The sequence below is a fragment of the Suricata suricatta genome, chromosome 10 (assembly GCF_006229205.1).
Source record: "Suricata suricatta isolate VVHF042 chromosome 10, meerkat_22Aug2017_6uvM2_HiC, whole genome shotgun sequence".
NCBI classification, from domain to species: domain Eukaryota; kingdom Metazoa; phylum Chordata; class Mammalia; order Carnivora; family Herpestidae; genus Suricata; species Suricata suricatta.
The window spans coordinates 65,480,499-65,505,603 of record NC_043709.1 but is presented as its reverse complement, the minus strand read 5'-3'; the positions used below and the strand labels follow the sequence as shown (position 1 = coordinate 65,505,603).

The 25,105-nt window shown below is 42.6% G+C and overlaps 1 protein-coding gene across 5 annotated transcripts in view; it reads right to left on the bottom strand.

The window, feature by feature from the left end:
- Positions 1–12,122: 12,122 nt before the first annotated feature.
- The window catches only part of SENP1 (SUMO specific peptidase 1), a 49,822-nt gene continuing 36,839 nt past the window's right edge, over positions 12,123–25,105 (bottom strand). For all 5 annotated transcript variants that reach the window (XM_029953360.1, XM_029953361.1, XM_029953362.1 and 2 more), the window contains 5 exons: positions 17,653–17,856; positions 16,762–16,841; positions 15,744–15,828; positions 15,149–15,244; positions 12,123–14,219 (listed from right to left, as the gene is read on the bottom strand). In XM_029953360.1, the coding sequence (XP_029809220.1) occupies positions 14,157–14,219; positions 15,149–15,244; positions 15,744–15,828; positions 16,762–16,841; positions 17,653–17,856 (528 nt within the window). In that variant the 3' untranslated portion in view covers positions 12,123–14,156. The remainder of the gene's footprint in view (positions 14,220–15,148; positions 15,245–15,743; positions 15,829–16,761; positions 16,842–17,652; positions 17,857–25,105) is intronic.

Sequence of the window (25,105 nt, the reverse complement as noted above, 5' to 3'; positions counted from 1 at the left end):
CTTCATTATAATACCCTAAAATAGACAGTGGGATAATTTTATGCCCATCTAGACAGGAGAAAATAGAAGTCAGAGAGGGTAAGCCTCAGGTAGCAAATGATGGTTCTGGGGTTGAACGTAAGGCCCTTGGCCCCAATCTTCTGCCCTTTTTCTATGGTACCCCACCATCCCTCCCCATCCCCCTTTTGGGGCCACAGAGGGCTGACTTTTCCAGGACACTTTTTTTTTTTCTTACTTGGAAACAATCCAGAGCCCTTGGAGCTAGATTAAAACCATAACAAGTACTGGGTTTGAAAAGACTGGTATTCAAAATAGAAGCAATTCTAATGGTAAAGTAAATGTAAAGAAGGCCAACAGAGTTGTCACTTTCACCATGATGATTACTTCCAGACTTTAAAATAAGTCAAATATTGGAAATTAAATGATTAATTTTTATTTGGTGTCTCCACCCCCTATCTAACCTGCCTTTGGACCATCTCAGTCCCTGAGGCCCCTGGGCCACACTGCTCTGCACAGACAGGAAGTCTCTGGAATTGTTTGTGAAATGGGGCGAGACTATCAGGCTGGGAAGATGCCTATGCTGGAGCCGGAAGTGACTGCAAGCAGAGACCAGGGCACCTCCATGAGGTGTTCCACAAGTGGAAAGGAATGAAAGCTCTCTGAGAACAGCCTCGTCCTGTCCCTTGCAAAGGAGGACAAGGAGACAAAGCCACAGAAACGGAGGCTTTGGTAGGGCTCTAAGTCATATTCCTCCAGGGCTGGGGAAAGGCAGCCAAGACCACCATCCTCACACTCGGGAAGGAGTTGGAGCCCCAATCCAGAAGGGCCAAGGTAAAAAGAGTGAGAAGAATAGCAGAGGAGAGTGTTAGGAGGGTCCAGCAGGGGGACTAGGAGAGGAGTTGGAGATTCCCTGAGTCTCCCTCCCTAGAGGATCCACAGCATCCTCCAGAGCTCCTTGGGGCGAGGGCTCCTTCCTGTGCTCTCCAGTTCCTTCTAGACTCCAGTCTGGGAATGAGGGGCTGGAATTAAGTGCAAGAACATCCATCAAGTTTCCAATGGTCAGCTTTTCCCACTTGTCCTGTTCTTTTTTTTTTTTTTAATAATAAGCTCTCGACCCAACGTGGGGCTTGAACTCATGACCCCAAGATCAAGAGGTGCATACTCCACATACTAAACCAGCCAGATGCCCCTTTCCCTGCTCATTTTGATATTGCAGAGACTGAGGGGGCAATGGGAAGGATTGTGGGAATAAGAGGTTAGGTAACTGTAGCAACAAGTGGTTTGGGGAAATTTTGAGCTCTTTAACAGCAATTGGTAAGAATTTGCAAAACTCGTTTAAGTAATATAAAAATAAACAGCTGGTAACTCTTTGATTTTCTGCCTCAAAAGGAATAAAATGTGTTTGTTTGGGGAGCAGCCAGCAGGCAGCCCTCCCTTCTCATTCTCTCTGACCTAGTCCCTCCTGCCCACCCCCTGTCCTAGCAGTCCTGCCCTGGTTCCTCAGCCACCCACCCTTTTAGAGACCCCATGGCTTTATGGGGGCTGGCTGTTCTCTGGAAGTGGGTAGGAGGGACTGGAGACCCTTGTATGCTGGTAGAGCAGGCCAAGGTTCAGAGGACCCAGATGGAGATTTCTTTGTAGAAGTCAGAGCACTTAACAAAGAAGCCTTTGAGCCCTGACGAAAGCCCTCAAAAGTCAGTGCGTTCAGCCCAGCCTGCTCGCTATCCTCATACCCCCAAGGACTGGCTCAGGCAGACTGCTGGCAGCTGATGTAGCTTTGTACCCCAAATGCTGCATTGAGGTACTCAATTCACCTGAAATGTCACCAGGGATGGGCCTGTCCCCTTAATGCCCTCTCATTACTTCTCTTTTAAAAGACTTTGGAGTCAAATAGACTTGCTGTCAGTGTTAGTTTCTACTACTTACGGGTGGAGGGATCCCGAGCAATTGTCAATTTCAACTAAACTTATTTCCTCATCTGTAAAATGGGAATAATCATATTATACACTTCATTGTTTAATCACTCAATGCCTGGCACATATTAAGCACTCAATAGACATCAGAATCATGATTATTATTTCTAATATCTATCACCATTCTCTCTTTCCTCTTGACCCCAGCTGGGCTTGACCCTCCAGTGTAACTCCAGTCTGACCCCATCCCAAGTCCATCAGATGGGAGACCCTCAGCTGAGCCTGACCTGGGCTCTTCATGGATATGATAAGGTGTGTAATTCCCCAAGCTGGAGGTTTAGGAGTGGGAGTCATGCAAGAAAACTTCAGGCACTAAGTACAGGGTGGGGTTGACACTGACCTTAGATGATTGAATGGACTTTCAATGGCCGGCCATATTTGTATCACTTTACAAGCACTCAAGTCTTATAGAGTTCTGGAATGTTCAAGGAGTTCACTGGTTCCTCTTGCACGGTTGGTGAGAATGAAAACTAGTGCAGCCATTGTGGAAAACAGTATAGAAGTTGCTCAAAAAATTAAATGTATAACTGCCCTATAATTGATTCAGTAATCACACTACCAAAGATTTATCCTCAAAATATAAAAAACACTAATTCAAAGCACCCCTATGTTTACTGCAGCATCATTTACTATGGAAGCAGCCAAAGTGTCTGTTGACTGATGAATGGATAAAGAAATGTGTATCATATATATAATATGTTATATATATGATATATATAAAATATATATGATATATAATATATATGATACATATAAAATTTATAATATATTAAATATTGGAATATTACTCAGACATCAAAAAGATTGAAATATTTTTTTCAAATCATGCCATTTGCAACAACATGGATGGAGCTAGAGAGTATAAGTACAAGTGAAATAAGTTAGAGAAATACAAATTTCATATGATTTCACTCATATTGTGGAATTTAAGAAACAAAACAAATGAGCAAAGAAAAAAGAGACAAGCCAAGAAACGGACTCTTAACTACAGAGAACAAACCGATGGTTACCAGAGGGGATGTGAAGGAGGGAATGGGTGACATAGGAGATGGAGATTAAGAGTATACTTATCAGGATGAAAAAAAATAATAAAATGAAATAAAATAAATAAGTTTACTGGTTCTTAAGCTTTGAGGCATTCAAGGGATCCATGAAAAGCTGGCTAATTTGTAGGAAAGTGGATGGACCTCGAGGGTGTCATGCTAAGAGAAATAAGTCAGGCAGAGAAGGACAGATACCATATGTTTGCACTCATAGGTCTAACAGGAGTACAGGAAAAACCTAATGGAGGACCAGGGGGAGGGGAAGAGGAAAATAGAGTTGGGGAGAGAGAGGGACGCAAAACTTGAGAGACTATTGAATACTGAAAACGAACTGAGGGTTGAAGGGGAAGGAGGAGCGGGGAAAAGAGGTGGTGGTGATGGAGGAGGGCACTTGTGGGGAAGAGCACTGGGTGTTGTATGGAAACCAATTTGACAATAAACTATTAAAAAAAAAAAGAAAAGCTGGCTAAACTTCTGAAACCTCCTTCCAGCAAAATGTAGAATTCTACATGTTTTGCATATAATTTTAGTAGGCTTATCTGTGGACCTCAAGTTTCCCTGTACTCATATCAGTTCAGAAACTGACACCCAGAAGGGTGAAATAATTTGTCTGAGGACCCACAGCTTGCAGGTAGCATATCTGTGACTTGAACCCAGACTGTAATAGTCCTTGCTCTTGAGGGAAATGCCTCCATCTTGTTCTCTGACTGAAATTGTGTTCATTCACCGTCTTGGGCATTGGGGGCTCTGCAAGCCCATGGTGGACTCCCTGGGATCCTGATGAGGGTTAACTCAGGTGAGACTTGGGATGGGTAAAGGCATTGAGAAAGGCAAAGCCAGATCCCATACTAAGAGCCCAGAGGCCCTGCACATGGAAGTGAAGGGTTAACAGAGTCTGAGTGTGGCTTTGTATGGGTGTGCTTGAAAGCAAGGCTGCATGTGCAAAGGCGCACGTCTCTCACTTGTGCATGTTGGTGCCACAGGAGCGGGACCGCAGGCCAGCCTGGGAGAGAGGTGCCGCAGTGTCCTGGTATGAATGGGCCTCTGTCTTCAAGGCTGTGTGAGCCTCTGTGTGTACAGGTCCCATTAACTTGCCCTCAGCCACACGTGGGAAGGGGAGGAGAGGCCCAGAAAAGCCCAAACCACTCAGAGTCCTTCTGATTTTAGAATGAAGTGGAAGACATAGAAAAAAGAAATTATAAAGACCCAAACTCATGTGACTAGAGTACACATACCACACACACCTTCTGGTGCTGTCATAACCTTCTGTTACCTATTTGGGTGCTTTTGGGTGAAGAATATTTAACTCTTGTCCTAAAACAGATTCTAGATTGCTGACCCTATTTACCTTTGTAGCCATCTTCTCTTCGTGAGTCTGGGTTTGGCTTCTCTCTTCAGGCTCACCTGCAGCTCCTGTGATGCACACTCATACCTTCAACCCACCATGCAGGCCTCACTTGCACCATTATGCATGGGATGGACAGGCTTGGCCCAAATCCTGTCCTAAGCCCCATGTTCCCACTCCCTCTTCTAGTCTTCTCTGGGCCCCTGTTGCCCTTGGCTGTGGTTTGTTTAATGGAGCGACTCCTGTCTGGGAGCAACCCAGAGCTCAGGACACAGGGAGACACTTGTCCAAACTGCCTATTTTTTCACCAAAGAAGCCAAACCACAGTGATGGGCTCAGTGGCCTGGCCAAGTGCCTCATTCCTCCAACCACTAGCCTGGCCCCCACTCCCCTGATTGGCCCTGATTACCAGTGGTCACTGGTTCAGGACTCCTCAGCAGGAGTCTGGCCCCCCATGTGAGAGGAGAAGAGAGATCTGGCTTCTGAGGCAGTAGCTGAGACTGAGAGATACCCTGGGGGCCAAAGAATAGACCAATAACCATATCATATTCATCCGTCTTCCCAGTGCCTGTCACAGGGTAGGTCCTAAAAAAATAAATAAGTGCATGGTTGAATGAACAGATAGATAAGCAGAAGGGTGGATGGATGGATGGATGAATAGAGACTCTTAGACCCTAGTAGACATTCTGATGAAAACCTAATTTGGGGTGTCTGGCTGCCTATGGCAGTAGAGCCTATGACTCTTGATCTTGGGGGTTGTGAATTCAAGCTCCACATTGGGTATAGAGTTTACATAAAAAAATAACAAACCTAATTCAATTCCTTGGTCCAATCATGGGAAAGAAGAAAGGAGAGACCCAGGCCTAGAAGGTGTAGCCATCTTACCCCAGAATCTAAAGGAGCTTTCTGAGCTCAGACCCTTATAGTAGGTCATTGAGACCCCCCCGCCCCCCGGAGGTCTGGGGTTGTGTAAAACTGGCCTTTTCTCCATCCTCATGTCTATTCCTCAGGCCCCTTTTTACGGAGGCTCCTCTCCTCATTAGAAAATGTGCTCTGCAGCTGAGCAAAGCAGCAGTGAGTCAGGCAGGAGTGGAATGTGTGGAGAGATGAGGCTTGGGCTGATGGTGGTGCTGCCAGGAACAGGGCCTGCGGACAAAATGTTTTAGGCTGGGACCAGAGCAAAGTGTTATGTGCTTGGACTGGGGGATTGAGGGCATTTCCAGCACCTAACACAGCATCTGGAATAGAGTAGGCACTAGTATTTTTTAATTAATTAATTAATTAAACACTTCTATGTCCTCTCTTTTCTCTGGCTAACACCCCAAAATCATTTTCCAAGGGATATATAGGATTCTCAAGAGCCCTGGATCACTAAGGACCTTCCTCTGGGAGTAGAATGAATTAGGGTCAGCAGCCGTGCAGAGGGAAAAAGGGATAGTGTGTGCATGTTTACTCCCACCATCCCCAGTTCCCCCTTGGTCACCCTCACCTTCCTCCCTACCACCAATTGCTGGAGTGTTGATCCAGAAACTGGGGGCACCAAAAGGGAGCAATGCAAAGCCTCCATGCTTACATGTGTGTGTGTATGTGTGTGATGTGATGGTCTCATCTCAAGCTCTGGTGAAAGGCCTGTTCACCCTGCTGGCACAGGATGATGTATGGGGCTGGAGGCTGGTCTTCTGGTGGAGGAAGGCCTAGGATGTTAAGATAGGCAGCTCCACACCACCAAGGCTGCAGCTACAGAGCTCAGAGACACCATTCAGGAGTCCAGGTCCCCAGGCCAGGCCCAATAGTCTCTGCTGCTAAGATCATCATGGAAGGAAATGCTTAGAGCTTCTCCAGGAGCCTTGCTGCTGGAATGTGCTCCTGAAGTTTGATCACTATTTCTTGCTGCAATCTGCCTTGAGAGAGTCCAAGCATCAGCCTTCCTTACAGCTTATCCATGGCCAAAGCTGCCCTCTGTATTAAATCTAGAAAGTCTGGGTTTTGAGACCCAAAGAGGCTTGCCTCTGGTTTGAATTGAGCCCATTTTCTGAGCAGACACAGAACTGTTGGCTCAGGGCAGGCAAGGAAGGCCTCATGAGCCAAGAGAAAACAATTAGGAGTAATTACCATCAAGAGAGGCCCCCAGTGAGGGGTGAGGGTGGGAAAGGCCAGTCTGTGAGAGGGAGCTGCAAGTGGCAGACTGATTTTGGGGAAGAAATCAGAGAGAGGGTGGGAGGAAGGGTTGAGTGTGTGTTGTCTTTCTCCTCCAGTAAAAGAACAGGACCCTCCCCCACCTCGGCCTCTAGCTTGAACTAAGCTCCACCTCTACAGGGGCTCTGTGTAAGGAGGTGGGGGTGGGGAGCAGGAGGGCACAGGGCTACACATTCCTGAGATTCTCAAACCAGTTGGAATGGCTGAGGAAACTCCATACTGAGGAGACAGAGCACGAGACACAGAAAGAAGTGAAAAGACAAAATGGAGCACTGTGGAATACCAGAAATGTCTCCCACATCCCCATGCATACACCCTTGATTCCTGAGCCCCTGTGAGGATGAGCTCCACCTGCTTGGTGTCTCCCTCCTCACCACCCTCTCATCCTCTGCCCTTCTCCTTTCTTGGTGACGACCAGAGGCCTCAAAGGAAAACGTGTTAATGTGGGCAACCCAGAGTTGCGAATGACAGTGGGAGGCAAAAGAAAGACAGTGAGAGAACAGGTTGTGATGGGAGGCGTGAAGGGAATTCCTTGGTACCCCTTTCTGGAGAAGCGAGAGGAAATGAATCCAAAGGCAGAGGGACCCCACCATGCTGCTTTACCCTCCAATCTAAGGTGAAGAGATAAGGATCTCAATCCCTCTCAGGAGAGGGAGCTCCTTTGCAGACCTCACCAAAGTTTTCTTCTTTGGTTTCACATGGCTAGAGCTCCCATGATGTCTAGGTCAGGTGCTTGCCCCGTTGAGACCAGTGCTGGCTGTGTGGAAGCAGCACCTCACGGGGCTTTTTAAGGGATTTGGCAACATATGTTCTTGGTTTGGAGTCCCTCTTCCTATCACTGACACTCTTGAGACTTTGGGCTTACTTAGCCAATCCCTATGATCTGCAGTTTCCCATCTGAGAAATGGGGATAATAACAGCACCTATGTCATGCATTGTGAGGATTGAATGAGGTAATGTATATAAAGTGTTTGGCACAAAAGACCTCAATAAATGCTTATTCTTATTGTTAATGTTATTGGAAGGACATAGTTCTGCTAAGTGGATAATGCATTTGAAGCCAGAGACTGACTTTTACAGTAAACCAGACCCAAGGTTTGGAGAGGAGGCTGTCAGAATGGAAAGGACGCTGAGTAATAATTCTTTCACTCGTTCAACAATCCTTTCCTTCCACTGGGACACCTGTCCCACTTGGGACACAGAATGAACAGGATTTAGTGAGAGACAGGACAAAAGAGTGAATAATAGAGTCATATCTGAAATGCTATGGAGAAGAAATGAAGGCAATGGAGCCAGAAGTGTGAGAATTGAGTTGTGGGGTTGACAGTGCACCAGAGTCTGTAGGAAGTGAGAGAGTGAGTCAGGAGGGTATCTGGGGTAAAGCCCTCCAGACACAGGAAACAGGAAGTAGAACCTCTGCGAGGTGGAAGCTAGTTTGGTTTGTTAAACAACCAGGCCTGTGTGGCTGAGACCAGTGAGCCCACCAGAGGGGTGGGGGAGGCTGTTGGAGAGGTGGTGGGCCCACAGTGTAGGGCTTTGTAGGCCATGGTAGGCCAGAGATCACTGGCCAGTGATAGGCTGATGGGAAATGGGGCACAGGTACACAAAGAAGCAAAACAGTTTCCCTGGAGTTCAGAAGAGTGTCTGGAACACGAATTCCTTCAGGAACACAACAAGCCCCCCCAGGCCTTTGTAACTTTCTGCAGTGCAAAACTACTACACCAGGCACCCCAGGGGCAGCTGGGGACAGAGGCTGACTTTGACTCATGATCTGATCCAGGTTCCATTTTGAAGGAGTCTTCTCCCCATTTGGTGATGATGATGCAGATCCAGGCAATTGTCAGCTATCTTTAACCACATTCAGAATTCAGAAAGTAAGAGTGACTTGAAGCCTTCTCTCCTCACTCCAACCATTTTCAAATGGCTGAAAAATCTTAACCGTGCCTAGTAAAATATCAAAACTCAAGAATATCCTGGAAGCTATAAGGGACTCATTCGAACTCACAGATAATACCATTTTACCAACATAGTGAAAGATTTTTCAGAAACTGGTGAAACTTCTGAAATTTAAAGGTAGAGCACTTCTTTCAGATTGTGAGGAGGAAGGTGTGCAGGAGAGGTGCAAGGAGACAAGGGATGCTGTTAGCAGGGTGGGTTGGAAGTCCTAACTGGTGTGTTTGGCTCAGGAGGGCCCTCTGGCCAGCTCCACAGACGGGTCTGGTTTTAAAAAGTGCCAGAGAGCCACGGATTTGCATGTTATTTGCGTTCCAGGCTTCAATTCCAGGTATGTGGAATGAAATGAATGAATGAACAGTATTCAAACTCCTGGTTAAGGGGTGGACTGAGGAATCCAGACCACATTGAGGATCCAATCACTGGTCCCAATTGGATCAGGAGACACAGACACAGAGACAGAATAAACAGGCAAAGATACAGAGAGACAGTCTTAGAGAGACAAACACCATCAAGTCCTTTTTTACAAGGGAGTTTCCAGTCAAACAAGAAAGCAAAATCCACAGAATTTATTTTAAATAAATCAACTTTAAGAAGTAGAGAGAGAGTCACATAGAAGTAGATAAATGTAACACCATCCCTGACTTATCTCCATCTCTGTCTTTCCATCATCCACATCCAACTTCTAACTGGACTGTGTGTCTGAGTTGGCCTTCTTGATTAGGTCCATTGTTTGGTGTCTGCCTAGCCTCCAAACTAGTTAGACTCTATGGTCTTTGAGGACAGGTGGCTTTTATTTCCCTGGTCAAACCAAATCTTCACACCACCCTCCAGGGCTCCCAAGTCCAGTGCTTAAACACATGCTTATTAAAGACCCAGTGTCAAGGGGTTCCCCAGAGTATCAATGAGGCAAACGCCCTCCAGGAACTTAGCTCTGGCTAACAAACAAGACACAGACAGGCAGCATGTAAAATAGTCCATTTAAAGGGCAAGGCAGAAAGAAATGAACTCACCGTCTCAATCTACAAGGGATGTATAACATCACTGGAAATAAAAAAGATGGAGAAGACCAGAAAGATGTGTGGTTAAAAAAAATTACTTTGATTAACCCCTTGGGACAGAGACTGCAACCCCAATAAGGGCAGGCTAACCTGCCAATGAAGATGTGTAAGTGCAGAGTGGGGCTTTAGATGTTGGACTGAAGATGACCTGTTTGGGGCCACAAAGGAGGTGCAGTCCCACTGCAGGTTGCCATAGGCAGCCCTCCTTCTCCCATCCTCAAAATGCTCTTTCTGAGTCAATGTTTAATGCAATTACCCCCATTCCTCCCTGGCCAGCCAGAGAAGCAGCTCACATTCCTGGCTTGAAGAAAAGGCGCCAAACAATTCACCTGCCTCTGTGGCGATGGTCTCAGTCCAGTCCTGATGTAAAAGACAGATTACAGGGGTGCCTGGGTGGCTCAGTTGGTTCAGCATCCGACTTCAGCTCAGGTCATGATCTTGTGGTGAGTTCAAACCCCACTTTGGACTCTGTGCTGACAGCTCAGAGCCTAGAGCCTGCTTGGGATCCTGTGTCTCCTCTCTCTCTGCCCCTCCCCTGCTCATGCTTGCTCTCTCACACAAAAATAAACATTAAAAAATTAAAAAAAAAAGATTACAATACAAATACCATGTAGAGTTATATCAATTTCTGATTATAAGGGCTGCAACTGTCTAGTGAGAGATTTTATGATAATATGATCAAGGAAGGCTTTAGGTAGATTGGGATTCGGGTGTGTGTGCTCTATAGGTACTTGTGAAAGGAACACAGGAGTAAACTGAATGAAGGGTGCCCAGCAGAATGAAGACTCTGGGCTCCTTGTACCTCTCTCTCTCAAACTTTCCCTTCTGGACACTCCTGTTCTGCAGAGTGGAAGGATATTCTCCAGGAGTCAAGCAGTTGACGGCTACTCGTCGGCTGAGAATGGAGAAAAGGCAATAGCTATGATTTGTTCCACGAGGAGAAGACTCTGACCTGGGCCTTATTATTATGACCAAGCCATAGTCATACTGTCCTTAAACTTTGAATCTCTACCTTGACTGAATTCTATTCCAAGCAGGATTATGGCCCTCAACGTTTCAGAATCTTAGACTTTGACAAGACCTGAGATATTTGGTCCAAACACTCATAATTAGAATTATCCCTACCCTATCCCTGATAGACCAGAGAGGCAACCTGCACTTACATTATTGTAAGGTTTATTTTTTGCTTCAAAGTCCTCTAGTTCCTCTTTTCTACCCCATAGGGGATTCGTGTGTGGATGAACAGCATGGCCCCACATACCCTTATGCCTTTCCTCATCTCTAAAGCTGGGAATGGTAGTCATGGGCTCTTAATATATAGATAAGATGTTAGGACTCAGCACAGGTGAAATAGGCCCTAGGCTATAAGGAAAGATGCTGGCTGAGTCTTACTTGTCTCTTCCAAAATTTTAGAATGGATTTGAAGCTACGGGTAGGTTCCTCCTGGGCAGGAAACATGGTAACTTCCCCAGGAGCTCAGCATATAGTCACCAACAGGGTCTGAATCTATATTCCACCTCATCTTGCCCCATTCATGTGGAGCACGGGAGAAGACGAAGTCTGAGTATCACTTATCTGTCTCTCTTACTCTGGCAAGACATACTTGAGAGCTGGGAGGATGGCATGGGAGAATGACCAGAAGCTGAAACTTTAAAAATGCTGGTGCTCTTAAGTGAACCCTCTCCTTCTCCTCTCGGCCTTTTATAAGCCATGTGAAACCAGGTGGACAGACTATGGGATGGGGTTGCTGGCAGTGTTTTTTCAAGTTACCTGTGTCTGCCCCCGGACACTAAAACTTGGGGCTAACAATGCTAGGGGCAGTAGGTAGAAGATGGTGGCACAATTACACAATTATAGGGGCTAAAGAAAAGTTAATACCACAGAGATCTATGAAGCACCTCATATACAGAGGAGTCAATTTACACACAGCTCCATGATGGAGAGGAAGAGGGAAAAGAACAGGACTCCCGGGAGCAACAATGGGTCCCTGGCAACAAACGGGACAGAACTAACCTCCGTAACTTGGACCATGTATTCCCAAATGTTCTGATTTTCTCTGCACAGGGTCCAGGAGTGATTGTTGGGACTGGTTTCTGTTGAAGGCTCTATATCTAGATAGAGTTCATCATCTCTCGAGTATTCTTTTTTAAGGGTAGGTAGCTCATTACCAGCACTGAGCACAGGGAAGAATGGAAGGCAGGAGAAAAAGAAAGCAATAGGCTTTAGTTTAAAGCAATTAAGTAAGATATTCGTAGCATGCCCTTGGCCATGGAATGCAGGAACCTCTTTTTTCCCTTCCCTGGTCATCAAAGCCCACCCTTAAATAAAGAAAAAACTACGTTTCCAGATACTAGTCCTGATCTTGTGGCCTAGCTCCCTGGAAAAATGGCCCACTACATAAGTCAAATATAGACCCAAATATAGTCAAATGGGTAGTTCCCATTGAGCCACCCTGGGCCACAACCTATGTCTCAGCTTGGCCCACCCATATAGGGTGGTCTCAGGATCACTAACGTCCCCTTGTACAAAAATGCATTGGTCAGAAAGGGGGTCCACGTTCAGACAGGCTCAACAATTCCTTATATATTTTTCAAAGTGCTTTTGTCGCATGTTTCATTTTGTTATACATGGCAATAAATATTTGTTGCTTTGGTCTGTACAAAAAGTCTGTGAGGAAGGTAAGACAGATGTTATCTAAATGGACAAACAATAAATACAGAGAACTATCTTGTTCTGAGTCCCCCAGACAATAACAAGAGCACCTGAAAAAACTCAGGTCTTTTGATTCATAATCTGAACCTATACCATATTGCCACCTTTCAAGTTGCCACTGAAATACATTAAGTACCAAGAATCCATATACAGGAGTCCTACAATGAGCCTGCATACCATAGCTTTCTAACAGAGAATGTGAAAGGTCTCAGCAACTCATAAATAGAAAGCTATTTATTTCCTATAGAAAAACACAGAAAGAAAGGAAGAAAGGAAGAAAGAAAGGAAAGAAAGAAAAGGTGGTCTTCCCCAAAAAGGCAGGCAGTTATGAAAAAGGTAGGACATCTAGTTGCTGGAGTGGAAACAGTAACATTCAGTTAACAATGGATTATTTAAAAAAAATAGTTTTCTTTTCAAATTGTAACCTGTGGTAAAACATAGAAAAATGTACTAAACAAGCTTGGTATAAAACAGAGTAAAATTTTCAAATAAGCCCAGAGAGAAAGCACAATGTTGGAAAGGATGGGGTACAAGGGAAGAAGAAAATATTTCATACAAAACTACCTATTACAATACAGAAAAAAGTATAAAACGTTCCTATTTTGGAGCTGAAGTACAAAATGACACTGGCATTGGATCGTTTCACTATCTAGCCTGAGGAGGGCTTGGAGGGTGGGGGGATGCTAGAAAGAACAAAAGGAATAGCGGTTTTTTAGTCTCAAGTTGATCAGTCCAAATTCCACCCGTTTTCCAGTTGAAAATCTTGCCTCCCTCTGTAACCTCTACCCCTAAGCCAAAGTTCATTCAGGCCTCAAAATATTGTTAGGAAGTCCACAAACACCCTACACATAGGGGCTGGGATCTGTGCGTGCTAGAGCTAAATTTGGAAAATGAAATAAATCTACAGGCTAACGTGGTGAACACATTCAGCCTTTTAAAAAAACATGTATCCCTGTGAAATATATATATATATATATATATATATTAAATTCTCTGTGGTTAGAAACATATTTAAACTAACTAGCCACAGACCAAACTAGACCTGCATTCATCCAATGCTGGAATTTTATGCTAAAGACTGAGGTCCTTCTTCTTGGTCAGAAGTAGGTGGCAGTAAAAGTGGTGCCTTTGTTGCTCCACTAAACCGCTCCCTGGGTGGGTCTTCCCCACATCATGTGTTGTGAGCACATGCAAACCCCTGCTTTTAGGAAAGGACTGCCTGGGACTTTGGGGTCTACCCAGGGCTCATATGCTGTGCCTCAGGATGGGAGAAAGCTACAGATGATAAAATAGCCTTGTACAGAAGCAGATGGATTTCACAAAGAGGCATATAAATAGGGGAAATCCTGGAGGAGGGACTTACGCATGTGACCCAAAGTCCAGTTTACAGTCACTTTCCTGACAACACTTATTAAAATCCTGTGTGTATGAATGTGTGCGTGTATATGCTGGTGGTTTTCATCCCTACTTTTTTGCCCGTGCCCTTTCCTACCTCTTAGTAAGGCCTAACAGGAGTTTATATGAAACCAAAAATCTGTCCAAGCTTCTCTCAGCCCCCAAATTAGGGACTGAAGGAGGCTGGAGCCCTTTGAAAACAAGATGGCAGAACTGAAGAAGTGAAAAGCAGTCTCTCTCTTCAGCTTAGGGATGTCCCTCACCCCTTTCACAGCACCAAAGTTTCTTTGCAAAAATAGTATCTGAGATACAAAAGGAAAGGCAGATGTGCTTGTGAATGCATCTCGCCAGGGCCTGGTCCAGGATCAAGGGCTTTACAAGAACAGAGGGTTGGGAGCAGCTGTCTCCAAAGTCTCTGGCTACAGACAACAAAGAGCTGGTCCCCCGCAAGGTCAATGTCGGCTAACTGAGACAGTCTTCACAAGAGCTTTCGGTGGAGAATCTCCCAGACCATCCGCTTCCGGAAGTATGGCATGTGTTGCTGTAGGGACACAGAGACACACTTAATTTTTTCATTGTTTTTACCCAAACCCAATACTCCTTTCTTTCCTTCTCAAGGTTTACAACTAAAAGAGCTCTGGTTGCATTTCCGGTCTTTCAAATCGCTCAATTCTTGATTACAAGTAATTTTTTTTCTATTGTTTTCTACTGCTATCTCTTACTATTTTCCATTGTTGTGGCCTTACAAAGTTTACTGGGCATTGCCAGAAGTCTCCAGGCTATACCCAAATTTCTCTAAGAATTTTGAAAATGGTGTCTATCAAGTCTTCTATTGTTAAACTTTGAAAAAGATAGGAGTCTAAGGCCTGAAAATCAAAAACTCACTTCTTAAGGGAAAAGAACTACGAGAGTCCACTCCACTCAAGGGCTATGGTGGAAAAGTCTGGTAAAACCATTAATTTAAAGTGGAGAACATAGAATAAACCATAATCTCTAGTCTCAATCCACTTTGGTCTCTGAAGGACCATGTGGATGGAAATAAACAATCACAAACTAAGAGAAGAAAGGTCAGCTGCATCGGGTGAGGGGCAGGAGAGGAAGGCAGCATGACAAATACACTAGGAGTTCAAGGTGTGGCCTGTTCCAAAACCTGACTGCTAACCAAATGAGAAGAAAAGGAAGAAAACTTGCTCTGGTCCCAGTTCTCAGTTTCCTATAGGATTTGAGGTAGGTGGGGGAGAGAGGCAGAGAAGAATCTGCTACTGACCAGGATTCCTTGACTATAATATGTGATGTAAGGTAACCCAGGATGTGGCCTATCACTATCCTTCTTTTTCTTGTGATGTGGTACGGGCAGTATTATGAGCCAGTGGCAGAGTCCCCTAAGCAGAGCAAGTGGATGAAAATAAATCTATCGGGCAGCCTGGAGACAGGGTGGTCACAGGGCTCCTTCCTGAAGACTCAGCTCACCTGTGTGAAGTTGATTGGTCTGTCTTTGGTAATGCAGTCAGCATATTTGCAGGCAAACATGCCACAGTCACTTCCATTCATCTGCTGTGGAATTTCCTGAAAGACAAAAAACGAAATGGTGACATTGCTCCAAGCTTCTTTCCTTATTAGATAGTAAATAAGAATATAAATATTATAGGTTTCCCTGAATTTTGAAGAGATGACCCTAAGTGCACCACCCAGAACAACAGAGGCTCAGAGAAAACAATACAGCATCTCAGTCAGTTCTTCATAATATTTATCTTCATGTTAATTACACAGGAGACTATCTTACATTTCCATGACACCCAAGGATGTGAAAGGATATAAAGACTAGTCCCTCCCACAAGGGCCAAACAATCAGCAAACATTTACCACAAGAGTGCAAAGATCAGCAAACTAGGGGAGATTTAGAAAACCTAGTTCTGCATAAGAGAAACATTACCAGTTTTCCCACAGACAGAGCTTATTCCATCAAGCTGAAGTCACGCTAGATACTAAGATAAAATGTCCCTGGGAATCAAGCAGTAAAACCCTCTCCTTCCCAGGATTTCTACCTCATCAAGATGAAATGTACCTGGCTTTTCTTGCTGAAGAGCTGCCAGCCATTGGTGTCAAACTCTTTCCTTTTCTTGTCAATGCTTTCTTGCTTTAGGTATTGGCTAAAGGCATCGGGAGAGAATGAGATGAGCTATGGGAAACAGTGATGACAGCTGCCACCCTAAGAATGGGGCTAACAATCCTTAGAAAGGGTTTTTGTCTGTACTTCTGAGGAAAACAATATATAATGCTGGGCAGGGAAGCATTGGACTCCTCAGCTTTCTCTGCAACTCCCATAATTCATGCCCACCCTGGCAACCCAAGAGAAACATGACCTCTGCCTCTGACACCCAGGTTCCTTCTACCTATTGTTCCTCCTGAGGAATGAGTTTTGATTCTTTTCCTTGGTTTATATTGTCCTTTAGAACTCGATCTCATGGAAGAAGGTTTCTATAGCAATATCAAGGCATTTATTCAGCATTTCTAGTTTTGACTCTCCTGTGTGAAAATTCAATCCAAATCACAAGTTGATGAGTGTATATCTCACACACAGCACTCTCCTTAAGTTCAAACTGTTCACCATTCTGGAACCTACCTCCTCCTGGCCACCAGAGTGGTCCAGTGGTACAGTGAGGAATAGACATTTTGGAAAGAGAAACAGATAAAGGGTGTAAAGAGATTTGCATTCTGGTTCCCAGTTGAGCTACTAACTAGTAGGACCTGAGCATATCAAAGTCACCTCTGTAGGTCTTGGTTTCTTCATCTGAAAAATTAGGAGGGTAGATTAGATGATTTTTAAGTAGTTTCTATATCTATATGTATATAATGACTCATTGATTATTTTAGTGCACTGGGACAATAGTTGTCCCATATATTTGGGGTACTATTATATTACTATTAAACTTTACTTACTCAGACATAAAATATCCATTCTTAATATGAAGATTTCCTTTATTAATCACTCCATTGAAGGTATCAAAGAACTGAGTTCAAAAGCTGGAAAAACACAACATATGCCCCAACACCAACTCTTTTGTCCTCAACTGCCTACTTACAGCAGGGTCTTACAGGCTTCGTTATTTATCCCGCCCATAGAGTCGTAATAGGTAATATTCTTCTTCCGAAAGTCCACAACCTGGGAATAAAAAATCTTGTGTTTATAAAATGAAGAAAAGTAGTTTCTCAGCTTTTCCCTCCCCTGGAATTTGGAAACTTCTGCCAGATTTCTTGTGAAATCACAACAAGCTTAACTGATACTTTGCATTATACCATGCTTATCAGCTGTGAGAAAGAAGGAGATTTACAGAGAACTATGGTGGCCTCATTAATGGCCCTGAAATCTTTTTCTAGTGTGTAGGTTCTTCATCTGCAATGCAGACAACAGTGAAGACACACATGCTCTTCAGAGACATGAGATCATTTCCGCACAGTTTCAGAAAGATGGTAAAAGATTTGGGGTTTTGTCTTTATGTGGAGAATTTCTCTTTGGTTTTATGCTTTTAAAATGTAACTCAAAATAAATTGTGAAATAACTTTTGTATTTTTATTAATATGTTAAGCTAGTGTATTCATGTTCTTAGGGTCATAAAAAGTATTAAATTACCAAGTATTCAAATCATGATTACGCAGAAAACAACAGTTACAGAATCTGAGTTGGCAGCATCATAAAAAGTCACTTTTTCTCCCCATGCCTTGCCTTGAGGCTGTTTAGACTTACAACTCCCTTTTAAATATTTCCAGAAAAGGAAATTCCACAACTTTCTTCAAAGTCTAAGTATCTCCCACTCTTGACAGGAAGTTCATTGATCTATCCAGTTTTCAGCCAACTAAATACACTATTCTTTCTCACAACCATCCAGTGAGAATGTAAAATTACTACTCACTACTCTGTATATTCTATAATTATGTAGATTTCCTTTAAATTTGATTAAAGGAAAGGTACTCACAGCAAGACACCAGTGCACTCCCAGGTGAATGGGCACCAAAAGAATGTCAACAGAAAACACATCCACTTTCTTTGTCCAACGTTTCACTGCTTGATAACCAGCTGTTTTTAACTTAGTGAAAAAGAAGGTATTAAATGCATGCACACTTGGTAATCCCTTCTCTTTACTTCGCTCCATCAACATATTCATGTAGAAATTGATGATCTGTGGGAAGAAATTTATATATTATAATAGATATTCAGTGCTTTCAAAACAGTTGTATTATATGAGGAAAAGCAGTTGCTGTATTGCACAGCATATATTATTGTTTCCTAATCAATTAAGACTTCAACACCCAACAGGCTCATGCTCCTATATCAAATTCTGGAGGGCTGAGATGCTTGTAAACAGTGAAAACAGAAAAACTGAACACACAACACACACACACACACACACACACACACACATTATGGGGTTGAGGATCCATATGGGTGTATGCTAGTCAGATCTATGAAAGACTGAGGATTGGGTCAAAAAACGAGAGTGAAGAGGAAGGGGTGCTAGAAGGTGAGACTTAAGAGAAAAGAAAAAGCAGCAGCCAAGCAGTTTGATAAGACACATCAGTAGTTACTTTAATCTACAGTGACTGGATGAGCAACTTAAATAAATCCTGAGCTCACAGTCTAGTAGAATAAAGTAAGACTAACAGTTCGATCCTTACATGTGGTTCACCTGATTTTACACAAAGAAAAAACTGTTCCATGGCTGAAGACTGCCTTTTCAGCCTAATAAGCCATCTTGCAGAGGCAAACTGCTTTGGTCTCAATTAGAACTGGGTGACAGGATAAATCATCAACTGTACTGGGAAAAACACCTCCAAACTAACAGTAGTTCAGCACTGTACCTTTATAGAAGCAGACATGGATGTTGTATAAAAACCTACATTACATGAGACCTGAGAATCCAGTCATAAATATGAAGAGTTAAGTTATCCTCCAGAGTCTATATGGTTAGCTTTCTCATTTTTGTTGATTTTATTTATGTCTCCAATAGCAAGTATGAGTGAAAGAAATTTAAATGCTTATTATGGAAGATACATGATTCTGTTAATGAAACAATATATTCTCTAATATTGACTGTGTCAGACTATGGTTCCTGTGGGTCCAAGACTCCTTGGTACTAAAGCCTGAAAGTTACATGCCGGAAGTTACTGCATACTTACTTTATGTGGCCAGCTAAGGCCAGGCCAGTGTCTGTCAACTGCAAGGAATGAATGGGCTAACTGATCCACAACTTGGAAATATGACTAAGAAAACAGGCACATTTTTCAGAATGCTTTTTGGGGAATGGGAAAACGCCCCTGTCCTTTGACAAATATTTACACACTAGGATGCCAGAGCAGTGAGCTACTGCCCAACAGTAGGCAACTACATACTGGGTAGGCAGCAGGGAACACTGCCAGGAACACACCAAAACATGGTCTAGACTAGAGAAAGGGCCTATAGAAGTGGACACCTAGGCAGTTGCAGGGAAACCACATTTGCCTTGAAGCAGAGCTCTGAGGGTGGGGGTGGGAGGGAAGAGTAGGGCTGAACAAAGACACTGTTCTGCCTGCATCTCTGAAGACTGAGCAACAGGCCCAGCAGGTCCAGAGGACTTGGGTTGTGGCTAATCCTCTGCCTCGTGTGATACCCAATAGATAACAGGAGCTCAGTTATTTTAAATAAGGATAATGCATCAAAACATAATTAGGATCACAGATTTCTCAAATTGAGGCTTTCAATCTAATTCTGCCCCCAAGGATAATGGTGCTAAGGATGATTCTAGACCTGTGAAAGGGAGCCAGGAATGCAGGAAGACCTGCCCAATAGGCACAGATTTCTAGGCTATAAACTACATTCTCTAGAGAGAGAAAATCAACAAGGGATTGATTCCTCTGGTATTCTACTCATCCCACAGCCTTAGCTATGTTACAGGTGAAATAAATACGCAGATGACCTGCCATTCACTGTAAGTCAAACCTTCCATGGTGCAGACAAGTCATATACTCTCAGGAAATAAGGACTCAAGCAGGAGGTGGAAAGAATCAGGCAGAGATAAGGAGGGCTAGTACATGAAAGCCATGGAGATACAGCTCCCTTTGGTGTCCATTAGAGGAGCATCACCTTTGGGATCATTACCCTGATAAAAAGGATGACATGAATGAGTACCATGCTACCCATGATTTTCCTAGGAGGAAAAAGTTCTAGAAACCAATGAAATTAGACTTACATGGTCTGGACTGTTAGGTTTTTTATTTTTATGTTTTTATTGTAAGAGTGTGGACTATAAAGCTGAAGACCGACTAGCTTAAGAAGAACACAGACCTAATGATCAGAATAGCACATTGTCTAAATCCTTTGAGATTCCCCCTTCCATCGCTTCAGTTCTGCCCGCAACCAGGGTCTGTCCACTGCGAGGGAAATGGCCTCCTGCAAAGTCAGCTGGTCAATTAGCTCTAAGGAGTGATCTGGGCCCTTTTCATTTCCCCTGTATCCCAGTAGGAGGGAGCTTAGTGGCCTCAGTGTTCCTTCCCATTAGCTGAGGATGCATAATCTGACATCTGAGGCAGAATAGAGATCCAAGTTTCCTCAGTGTTTCAGCTATTACTCTGTCCAAATGAGGAAAATTGTAATAGTTCAGCCAAGACACAATTATACCAAATAAAACAAGCTAGGAGTTAGAGAACAAAAAGAATCCTACATGTCATCTCACAGAGGAGGACTGAAGATGAAGGAAAAAGAAATGAGAGAAGGGATCATAGTGTTTAAGATGAAAGAGAAGCAGTGATAGGTCATTTGCTTGTGTTTTGTGAAGACCAGGTCTCTCCCTTCCTATAGTGAGAGCTTTTTTGTACACAAGACTCTCTTAGCTCCAGAAGATCTTGAATTCCCCCTTGAAATAAGAGGCTGGAAGTAGTAAATCAGCCCTGTGCTCTTTGTCTTGCCAATATACCAGTGTGTAGGGGCAACTGCCAGTGTTGGTCCACTTGTCACACTTTTTGGGGCCCACACTTGTCTGTATGCCTGCTGCGGCTCCAGTGACCAAGGGGCTGCCCTTCCTGCTGCCTTCACAGCCTTGGCCATGAGCGCCTGCTTGTCTATGCAGTGCTTTTTGGGGGGGTGGGACTGTTGTTTATAGTGTCTTGTTCCTTTGTGATTTTATTTGAAGAGCTGCCAGGCTGACGCTGGAATAGCTTCTCTTTAAAAGAAAAGCCTACAATGTTTTCAAACTAAGGACTCAATCCTTTCCTGTATCTTACCACAATGACATAAATGACCATTGCTATTTGTATCTTCCTTTTCGCCCAGTAAACCAGCCAAACTACTGTTTTCTCATCCATTTAGAAGTAAAACATCTCAATAACAATAATATCTTAACTTTTAACCTTTCCCAATTTTACACAGTAAACCTTTTTAACCGTTTTAGAAAATGTTCTGAAAGTCCTGGGCTTAACAGTGCTCCTAAGCAAGATCAAGGCAAGTTGGGGGTGCGGGGGGAGGGTAGTCATTTTCCCTGTTTTGCTTCTCTACCTTTTCACTTTGACCTCCCTGTTCTGATGGTTAAATTAAATCTATCCTTGTCAACCACAAACCACAAAGACTAGCCAAGCAGCAGCACTTATGAGTCAGGTCATTCACTCCTAAGATCTAACCTAATTAATACAGAAGGTGGACTTCTGGTAAACTCTGTGTATTGCATCCCTCACTGTGAACATGTACCAAGGATTTTTCTCACATGCAAATTCAAGTAACAAATTATTAGAATTACTGCTAAAGTTTTAGACAAAGGCAGACAACACCCATTTTTATGGAGTGTCATAACTACAATTACTATTCTCCCTATGACCCTGTATAAATCCCTGGTTTATCAAAAAGGACTAGTTCTTTTAAGAAACACTTTTAAGAGATAACTATAACGATGTGGAATCTACCAGTGAGTCATTTTAGAATCACTAAAATTTCCAATCTGGTCACTCTTTTCTTCATGTAAGAGTATACTGTGTATGGTAAACACATCATAGTCACTTAACTAATTTATCTCATTTTGCCTAGTTTCTTTCCTGTTCTTATGGAATAAGTTTTTATTCCCTAACGAAAACCTATTCCCTGTGCTAGGCTTGGCTAGTTGGGCTTAATGTTTTACATTACATGTTTTGGTCTCTTTACTGAGCATCACTTAAATTTAATGGCTTCTTCAAAACAACCAGGAAGCTATGATCACTACTAATTCTCCATTTCCACTTTTGTTGGAAAAGTCAGAATGCTAGGCAGAGTTATATGCTCTGATTTCAGATGCTGATTCTGCAATTAGAAGTCAGATGATGTTACTATATCCCTTATTAAGTCTTACTCCCTACTAGCAATCAAATAAGACTATCTTCTCTATACACAAGGCTATTGTGATGCAGAATAGCTGAAAAACATTTCTTTCCTTTCAAAGATGAGACTTAACAAAATAGGTAATTAGTCTGCCTGGGTAACTAGCTTTGTCATCAGTGTAGTCACTCTGCTATACAGATTCCACCTTAATTCTCCTGTACTTCCTCACTCCCCATAAACGCTAAGTCTTTTCCTTATGGTGTTTCCCTACCTAGGAAGATTTCCAACAGGTCTAATGCTTTTGCACTTTGGAAATAACTGACAATAACTAATGAGGTTTGCAAATAAAAATTTAAAAAAGACATGTCTGCTTGCTATTTTCCCAATTCATCCATGAAAATTATCAGTAAGTGATGATAGGAAGACAGGGTCCTGGAGGGAAAATAAAGAGACCAGAAATGCAGCATTATCCTGTCTCTCCACATGGGATAAGGCATATTTAATGCTGTGTAGAGGAGGAAGTGTTTCCTACCCACATGCATTTGGGAAGCTATTCTGGCATTGTTGTTTTTTTTTAAGTTTTATTTATTTTGAGAGAGACAGACACATGAATGGAGGAGGGGCAGAGAGAGAGGGAGAGAGAATTCCAAGCAGGCTCCATGCTGCCAGCGCAGAAACCAACGCGGGGCTCGAACCCAAGAAGCTGCGAGATCATGACCTGAGCTGAAGCCAAGAGTCACATGCTCAACCGACAGAGCCACCCACGTGCCCCTACTTTGGCTTTTTATATCCTTAATGATTTTCTACTTCTTCTATTGATTGTTGAGATGCTGAACTCTCCAATAGTAATTATAGATTTATCTATTTCTCCTTTCAGTTCTACCAGTTTTGCTTCATATATTTTGAAGTTCTATTACCAGGTATGTACATATCTAGGTTAAGTACTCTTGAAGAACCTACTCCTTTCAAAATGCCTGTCACTGGTAATATTCCTTGCTCTGAAATCTATTTGATATATTAATAAAGTTATACTTCTTCTTTCTCTTGACTAGTACTTGCATCCTTTTATTAATTTTAACCTGTGTCTTCACATTTAAAATGGGTTTCTTGGGGCACCTGGTTGGCTCAGTGGGAAGAGCACACAACTCTTGATCTTAGAGTCATGAGTTGAGCCCCACGTTAGGTATAGAGATTAATAAATAAATAAATAAGCAAAAACAGGATATTTGAAATAAATAATAAAACAAAATGGGTTTCTTTCTTGCTACAGTTCTGCTTTTTTTAGAGACCGCACACCTGCATGTGAGCAAGACAGAAGGACAAATGGAGAGACAATCTTAAGGATGCTCCACTCTTAGAGCAGAGCCTGATGTGGGTCTTAATATCCCAACCCTGGAATCATGACCTGAGCCGAAACTGAGAGTCTGACGCTCAAATGACTGAGCCACCCAGGTGCCCCAAAGATGACATTTTAAAGGTGAGGTAAAAATATCTCTTTAATAATATTAATATTTACTACACACCAAAATGACACACTTTACATACATCATGTTAAGTAAAATATATTATTAAAATTAATTTTACCTGTTTCTTTTTACTTTTTTCAGTGTGACTACTGGAAAATTTAAGGGGCACTTGGCTCAGTTGGTTAAGCGTCCATCTTCAGGTCAGGTCATGATCTCGTGGTTTATGAGTTCAAGCCCCATGTCAAGCTCCATGCTGACAGCTCAGAGCCTGGAACCTGCTTCCAATTCTGTGTGTCTCTCTTTATGCCCCTCCCCTGTTGATGCTCTTTTTCTCTCTCTCAAAAATAAATAAACATTAAAAAAGTTTTTTTTTAATTACCTATGTAGCTCACATTATATTTCTATTGGGCATGCTGGGTGAGATCATTTACATTTAATGTGATTATTGATATTGCTAGGTCTGTTCTTTGTATCATTTTTCTTCTTTTCCTGCCTTCCATTGGATTATCTTTATTCCATTTTATCTTCACTATTTGCTTATTAACTTTTTGTTTTTAGTGGTTGCTCTAGGATTTTTAATATAGGTCATTAACTTATGACAATCTATTTTCATATAACTATACCACTTCACATACTGTGTAAAAATCTCACACCAGTTTGTACTTTCACTTCCCCCCTTTTGTATTATGATTGTCATATTTTATATTCTAAATCCCACGATACATGGTCTTATTTCTGCTTTACCTAGTCAACCCTCTTACAGAGATATAAAAATGAGGACATTTTCACTGCTCTTCATTCCTTTGTATAGATTCAAATTTCCACCTCATAGTTTTCCTCTGCCTGAAAAATATCCTTTAATATTTCTTATAATACAGGTTTGCTAGTGATGCATTCTCTCAGCATTTGTTTGTCTGAAAAAAGTAAACCCTTGTTTTTTGAAAGATATATTTGCTGGGTACAAAATGTAAGTTGACAAGTTTTCTTTTCCCTTCAGTATTTTTTTCTTAAAATTTTTTAAAGTTTATTTTTTGATGAGCAGGAGTGCAGAGAGAGAGGGAGAGAGAGAATCCCAAGCAGCTTCTGCACTGTCAATGCAGAGCCCAGTGCGAGGCTCAAACTCACAAACCGTGAGGCCATAACCTGACCTGAAATCAAGAGTCAGATGCTTAACTGACTGAGGCACCCAGGCACCCCTTTCCATCAGTATCTTAAAAATGTAGCTACATTGTCTTCTGGCCTACACATATTTCTGTCAGAAACATATTATATATCCCTCTAGTACATAAGGTATCTATTTCCCTTTGGCTGCTTTTATTATGTTTTTCTTTACACTGCTTTTCAGCAACTTGATTATTATACTTTCTGGTGTGGTATCTCTTCTACCTGGGGTATGCTGAACTTCCTGAATCTGTCAGTGTTTAAGTTTCCAAATTTGGAAAATGTACCATTATATTTTCAAACATTTTTTTCTGATACCACTTACATCCCATCTTTCCTTCTGAGATAGATGCAGAAAAAGCATTTGACAAAATACAGCACCCTTTCCTAATAAAAACCCTTGAGAAAGTCGGAATAGAAGGAACTTACCTAAACATTATAAGAGCAGTCTATGAAAAACCCACAGCTAATATCATCCTCAATGGG